This window comes from Colobus angolensis, unplaced genomic scaffold (assembly GCF_000951035.1).
Source record: "Colobus angolensis palliatus isolate OR3802 unplaced genomic scaffold, Cang.pa_1.0 Scaffold289, whole genome shotgun sequence".
NCBI lineage: Eukaryota > Metazoa > Chordata > Mammalia > Primates > Cercopithecidae > Colobus > Colobus angolensis.
The window spans coordinates 1,488,090-1,496,065 of record NW_012116143.1 but is presented as its reverse complement, the minus strand read 5'-3'; the positions used below and the strand labels follow the sequence as shown (position 1 = coordinate 1,496,065).

The window sequence follows — 7,976 nt, the reverse complement described above, 5'->3', positions numbered from 1 at the left end:
CTAGGAAAAATATATGCAGTTTCATTTTTACATATATGAAACTGCCTTTGTAACTTATTTTCAAAAATCTGTTTTGTAGAGATGGGGGTCTCACTATGTTGCCCAGGTTGGTCTCAAACTCCTGGGCTCAAGCAATCTTCCCACCTCAGCCTCCCAAAGTGCTGGGATTACAGGCATGTGGCACCACACCCAGCCTTCAAAATTCTTTTGCTCCAAGAAAGTTACAAGAATAAATCCCAATTAACTTTGCTATTGCTAACTATTCTAGAACCAGTATGCTGACACCACAACAAATTCTTCTCACCTACATTTTATAAAGATATCAAGAGGTGGAAATAAAAAGTACTATGATAATGAATATGCTGTTTTTCCCATAAAAATATAAGTATCTTGATAGCCAATTCATTTTACCCTAAAACAACTTAAGATCCTGCTGTGTTCATAATGTGCTCATTTGTGGGCTCAGCAATGTAGGTTTCTGATTTCCATTTATATCAACTGACAAAACTTCTTTATCCGTTAAGGAAAGAACAGAAAAGAGAGGCTAGCTTTATACTTCATATTTTGTCCCTAAATATTTAGCTTTCCAAGACAGCTAGGCAGACATGTAAATGACAATGGTTCTTCCCCGACCTAATCTCCCTCTCTCATACACATTTCCCTATGTTAGGGCCCCTACCCTGCTAAAGAGATTCATTGAAAGAATACTAATGTGACAACTCAGCATTCATCTCTAAGAGAAGACCGATGGCAGCATTAAGTGTCCTCAAATATTTTTAAATAGTTAAGAAGTTTAAAATATTCTGAAAGGGAGTCCTTTCCCCAAGTTTTTAGAGTTTGTAAATCACTCAGAATCAGATAACCATTGTTCTTTCTTGTAGTATATGCAAACTAGAAACTTCAAGTTTAAATATGAGTTACATAATTTTGATTATTGGTTTATCAGTAACATCAAAGCATATTTGAAAAACAGACTGACAACCAAAACAATGAACCCAATTTTGGAGGAAAACACTTCTATTATTTAACTTAAGTTTTACTAAGTATATTTTGGAAATAACCCATACGAAATAAAATGTTCAAGTAAGAAATTCCCTTGATGTATACAATTATATTAATTTTTTCATGAGGTTAAAGTTATTTACTTTTTATGGATGCATAACAGATGTACATAGTTTTAGGGTATGTGTGATAATTTAATACATTCATATAATCAGAAAAGATCAAATCAGTGTGCTTGGGATATTCACACCTTAAACATTTGTCTTTTTTTCATGTTAGAACCATTCCAATTCTGCTCTTCTACCTATTTTGAAATACAGTACAAGCTATAGTCATCCTATTGAAGATCTTAAATCCTTTGAGAGAATAATTATCTTTTTGAACAGAGAACCAATTTCAAAATAGTGTGCATACACTTCAACTTAAGTGGTAAGTATCTGTATTACTAGGATTTATTATTAGAATTAGGGTGGGGTTCTTTTTTAACATAAACCAAACTTGGGAATTATACGATTAATGAAGAGACTAAACATTTATTTTGTTATTAATACTATTTATCAGCCAGGCGTGGTGGCTCACACATGTAATCCCAGCACTTTGGGAGGCCGAGGCAGGCGGATCACCTGAGGTTAGGAATTTGAGACCAGCCTGGCGAACATGGTGAAACCCCATCTCTACTAAAAATACAAAAATTAGCTGGGCATGGTGGCAGGTGCCTGTAATCCCAGCTACTCATGAGGCTGAGGCAGGAGAATCTCTTGAAGCCAGGTGGTGGAGGTTGTAGTGAGCCGAGACTACACCACTGCACTCCAGACTGGGCCACAGAGTGACACGCTGTATTAAAAAAAAAAAACACTACTTATCTATAATAATGACTTGAAAATACTAATTCAGAAAAGACAAGTATTTTGCTGTCTTTGTGGGAAATTTATATTATAGCTGTCCCATTAGAAATCTAAAATAAATAGAATATGATTCAAACAAATGAAAACATTTTAAAACAACACAAAGTAAATCAAAGTATTTCAATAATGATAAAACAGCTGATAAAACAAATACTGTTTTTGACACTTTAAGGACTAGTATTATATAATATCCTGATCATTTCATTGGAGGGATTCTCCTAAATATATTCTTACCATCAGGAGATTACTACCTTAATATTAGATTATACTGTACAATTGATTTTAAGTATTATGAATATGTAATTTTTGCAAAGAAAAATCTAATAACTAAATACTAGGTGGCTCCAGATACTGCCTATTTGTATTATTCTTCTATATAATAATAACTAGGTTTCTTCTATAATACTACATATTAAAATATCTACAGTTATCCTTGGCAAGCTATTCAAGGGTTTTTTGGTTTTGTTGCAATGGCTATTTATCTGTCCTTTGGGAAATTCAAGAGCATAGAAATACCTTTTGGCACATGACATAGTGCAGAATCGTTTTGACCGCAAAAATTCATTAGCATATCCCATTTTCCCACAGAATTCACACTTGAGCAACTCACTGTCCATTTCTTCTAATGTCTCTAAAAAAGAAGGAAACAAAGGAAAAAAAGGTTCCAAAAATTTAATTATGCAAATTTTCTTTTAGTCTATACTTTGGTTGGATACTGCTAGGAAACCAACGGCCCTTTAACTTTTCAATCCACAGGCACTCTCGCGGGGCAAAAGCCTTCAAAACACAACTACTGCTACTAATTCCCTCTTGCTTCTGCATAAAAATTATAAGGAATTCCTTTCTATATAAATAAGCATAACATTTTAAAAGGTTCATCTTGCTTACAATCCATCTAAAATGTACAAAAAATTTTGTAAACAGTGGGAGAGAAATGAAGGTGAATAACATAGGCACTACCCTCCAGAAGGAACACTTTCAAAAAGCTGAGTGTGGGATATGAATTTTGATAAATTGCACTGTGGAGATACATAGCAGGGAACCCTTAATTCTAACTGGAGAGAATAAAGATGGTTTCAAAAGGTGAAATTTTGATATGTCTGATTTTACAGGAGCATGTAAAATAATTAACTCTCTTGAAGATCTGCAGTATATGATAAAATATATAAAGATGTATACATCAGGAGGCTGAGGCAGAAGAATCATTTTAGATAAGGAGCTTGAAACCAGCGTGGGCAGCACAGCAAGACCCCATCTCATTCATACATATATATACATACGTAAAATTCTTTAAAAATATGCATATATCTAATTATAAAACAATTCCTTTTAGTTATATTGCATTAAAATAAAAATAACTAGGCTTAAAAATCACAGTTTCGTAATTTCCAATCACTGATGCTTTTTTTCATCATGCTTTTTTTCAACTTAATGGGTGCTCCCTATTAACTCAGCATGTCCTTCTTCCACCCTACATATGTAACCATTTTCAGGCAATAACACAGAGCACAAAGAACCTTCCATCCTAAATCCTGGGGTATTCAGCAGGAGTCACCCATAAGCAAACAACTTAATCTTCACGAACCACAATTTTCTCATCTGTAAAATGGGGTTTATAATACATTTCCCAAAGAATTGAAGTGACAGTTATATGTGTGCCCACATATAATTAAAATATATTAACATATATAATTAATATAATTATATATAATATAATTAACATATATTAAAAGTGATAGTTCCATTTCCTAATTTCCACATAAGAACTAAAAGGGTAGTATGACATGTAATAAGCGCTTGAGAAATACTTTAGTAAAACTTGTTAAATTCTTAAATCAACCACATTTTGCCATTTTCTTGTATCATCATAATTCCTTTGCCAAGTCATATAAAAAATGCAACAAAAGCATTTTACTAAAAAGCATTTTACTTTTACTAACTAAACCTTTTAGCTGTGAACTCCATATGTGTGCTCTATGTTACTCATTTAATAAAGACTAAGATAAATACAGGGATTCAGAAATGCAGACATGGGTGGCATGTACTCAGTAGGCTCAGGTACTCACATTATCCCAGTTTTACTGGGGAAGCAGATCGCAAAGTGCTAAATTAAGTGAAGTAGCAAGAACTACTAAAAAACAAATTGTGAATTAATATTTGACATTGGTGGGGCATCCAAATACATTATCCTGAATAATGAAATCATGACTGACAAGTGACCAGTTTAAGGAAATTCTCAGGACTACCTTCATAAGCAAAAGTCATCAATTTAGTAGCAATGAGGAAGAAACAGTCTGAAAACAAGTAAATTAAAAATTGCTTCTTCCAATGACCTTCCAACGGCCCAGTCAGGAGATCCACCAACACATTCCCCAGACCTGATAACATAATTCCCAGAGGTACTGTTTTTATTTTGTCATGCTTATAATCTGATCTTATTATAATCTGATCTGACTGAAAAGCCTGTAGGGAGATAGAACTCACTTGACCACCACCGCCATTAGTTCCAGCCCTGAAAGAGTCCATTCCTCAAGGTTATTCCAGGAACAGGATATGCTAAAAGCTTTGTTTCAAAGATCTTCTGTTAATTAACATAGCAATGTACAACACCTGATAAAAAGTTAGAATACTTTATGAAGGAGGAGAAGATACCAAATAGAAATGGTTTACAGTTAACCCAACAAAAATACGAGTATCAGTTTTATTTCTCACAAAGAAGTGAGGGACATTTCAAAAATTCTTGTTCAAATGTTCAGTCAGATTTTTAACAAATTTGGTAATATTACCAAGGTCACTCTTTTACATTTATGAATTAAAAAACTGCCAAAAAATTCTTTAAAAACTGCTGATTTAGCTAATAAAAATGGGATTCTATGGCAAAGACAACTGGTAATTCTTCAGCATCCACTCTTTGCTTTTCTCCCATAGTAACAAAACCCTACGAACACAGCCACCCAGATTAAAAACAAGTTTCTGCCCTAGGTGTGCTGATTTGTAACCAATGGCATATGACCATAAATGCTCACAAATGCCAGGTGGTGCTCCTTCCCCCCATCTCATTGGTTAGAATGTGATCATGAAGATCAGCCATCTTGGAAATAAAAGCAACATTCTATGGATGACAGAGACGTAAGACCCTGGAGCTTGAGTGCCCAATACTAAGGAACTATCACATAAGCCCTGGACTGCTGATCTTTGGGTTATGTCAGAGAAAATTAAATTCTTATCTTCTTTAATAAAATATTATTCTGGATGACTACTGAAGTGGCCAAACCTGCTTCCTAATCTAGATCCCCCATTTTGTGGCATGAGGGGAAGTTATTTTTTATTTCCCCCAAAGACCTGAAACCACATGAGGATAGCAGCAAAAAGAGGCAATGAGATGGAAATCATAATCAGTGTGATGATATACCAAGGAAGACCATAAGCTACTTTGATGAATCACAATCTACTGGTTATAGAACCAGCCTAAAGAGAACCACAGTTTATCCTTTATATGCTTACCATGAGGTTTTTTATGTTGAGACTATATATACCACTAAAAGCAAAGCCATTTTACATTTTAAATAAGTGACCTCACCATTTTATACTATAGTACTTCCTATAAACAAACACTGAAGTACATAGTAATAGAAACATGAAAATTATAAAATTACCTTGGGAAATTAAATTAGAAAGTATTTAAAATTTTAGCACGTTTTATATAAACATTTCTCCTGTATGAAATATATTATCTCTACATCTTCCTTTCCTTACTCTGATATCATATCCTGCTGAACTACCCACTTGCCTTGAGAACATCAGTCCTTTCCTTCCTCTTCCCACCATGACTACAGGTGTCAATTACATGCAAAACTTATACATACATTCTACAGATGGCCAACAAAGTTTCCAAAAACACTCCTTTATTCATATCACCTGCCTAAAAATCTTCAGTAACTATCCGCCCAGCTTCAAACCATCCACCTAACTTCAAACTTGCTTTCTAATATCCAAGGTTCTCCAGAAACTGACTCTGCCAGTCATACTTTCCACTACTCCTCTAATTCAACCCTTTAGCCCTCTCTTAAAGTTACCGAGCACTTACACATTCTTCATGCACTTACTCTTAGTGTTCTAATCTGAAATGTTCTTGTTGTTTATCTTAAATCTATGCATTAAATCTATGACCCAGCTCAAATCTCATTTTTATAGGAAACTCACCAAACTGGGAATAATCTTAGCCAGTTTTAAAGTTCTAAATTCTTCCTGTCTATATAATTCAGTGTAAATATACCATCTGTATGTAGCTCCTTCATTACCTTTCTGTATGGAGATTCCCTAGATCCCTAGCTCTAAACTACATGAAAAGCTCATGGACGGAAAGGGGATTGTATTTTACTTCTTTATGTATGTAAAGAATATATACATACATACATATATCTCTCATGTTCTAGAATAGTCTAACACGTACTACATGTCCATTATATTATAAACTGAGGATCATACTGTATGTGGTAAAGTTTCCTAAGCAGATTTCCATGTTCTTCCTATTATGTACATGGGGGGACACATCAGAAATACTTTTTAGCCCAGATCTTTCATTTATATACATATTGTAGATATAGGCCGAGAAAAAAAGAATACCTACACATTTTTTTGTTACTTTTCACTTCACATGAGAAATGTTCTCAGATAAAATAGTATGTGTAATTAAAAGACAGTATTTGAGAACTAAATGAAATTAAATTCATAAAAACAAAAGGCACAATACAGACCTTATTTGGATTCTGATTTAATTAAATAACTATAAAAGGACTTTAAAAAATTAGGGAAATATGAATATGGGCCAGGTATTATATAACACCAAAGAATTATTGCTATGTCTGATATGGCATTATAAGGAAATGTGTATTATTTTGAGAGATACACACTGATGTATGTACCAGTGACTGATTTTCTTTAAAACAGAAAAGAAAAGAGAAAAGAGAGAAAAGAGAGAGAAAAACGGCAAGGGAAAGGGAAGGGAGAAGAACAGAGAAGAGAGGGGAGGGGAGGGGAGAGAAGACAGTGGGGGTTAGGAATGGAGGAAGGAACACAAAATGAATGATGAAGCTAATGTGGCAAAATAATGTTGAAATTGGGTGATAATGTTGAGTCTGGGTGATTGGGGATTTATTATATAATTCTAATAAGTTTTCATGGTTAACACTCTTTCAAATTAACACAAATCAAACTGAGCTCAAGTAGTAAAAATCAAATTTTAAACTAGTATACCCTTTGCTGTTCAAATAAGAAGTAAAACGGTGATTAATATGTTGCAACAGTTTATAAAGAACTAACAATGTCAGAGGTGTCATCCTTTTAAGTTAGAAAATCTGTGGTCAAAGACATATTCTAGTTTGCTTACCAGCATGCTATATTGCTTGATTTAGCGAAGTAAAGGCACATAGTATAGGCTCAATAAATATTTGTAAAGTGAATAATTTTAATGAAATATATTAATACATTGAGGATAATTACTTAAGACACAAGTGTTAATTCACTACTACAGGGCCTTGACTATTCTAAATGCTACTGCATTAAACTGAACTCTTATCACCTGAAGGGTCATGATCAAAATTAAGAGGAATAGTCTCATGAAGATGCTCCTGTAGAATATGGCAATTCAGAAATCTCACCCCAAAAAACAGTAAAAACTTAGCTGCTTTTAAATAGCAAATTCAAAGTATAAAATATCATTTTCATTTTTTTGGTTTGCTTTCCTTCTGTCATTTTGGATACCACTTGGACTTCTTATTCATTTTATTTTATTTAATTTTATTTATGTTTTGAGACAGAGTCTCGCTCTGTCACCAGACCGGCGTGCAGTGGCACAATTTCGGCTCACTGCAACCTCCAACTCCCTGGTTCAAGCGATTCTCCTGCCTCAGTCTCCAAAGTAGCTGAGATTACAGGTGCACACCACCACACCCAGCTGATATATATTTTTTATATATTAAAATATATACAATTACTTGGTTTTTCTCAACTGGGGTGTTTGGCTGCTTTTTAAACCAATAACCAGTTGTAAATGGAAAAGAAAAACTG

General features: G+C 33.9%; 1 protein-coding gene across 3 annotated transcripts in view; it reads right to left on the bottom strand.

The window, feature by feature from the left end:
* The window catches only part of PHC3 (polyhomeotic homolog 3 (Drosophila)), a 100,611-nt gene that overhangs the window by 11,753 nt on the left and 80,882 nt on the right, over positions 1 to 7,976 (bottom strand). For all 3 annotated transcript variants that reach the window (XM_011949003.1, XM_011949001.1, XM_011949002.1), the window contains one exon: positions 2,424 to 2,538. In XM_011949003.1, coding sequence (XP_011804393.1) covers positions 2,424 to 2,538 — 115 coding nt within the window. The remainder of the gene's footprint in view (positions 1 to 2,423; positions 2,539 to 7,976) is intronic.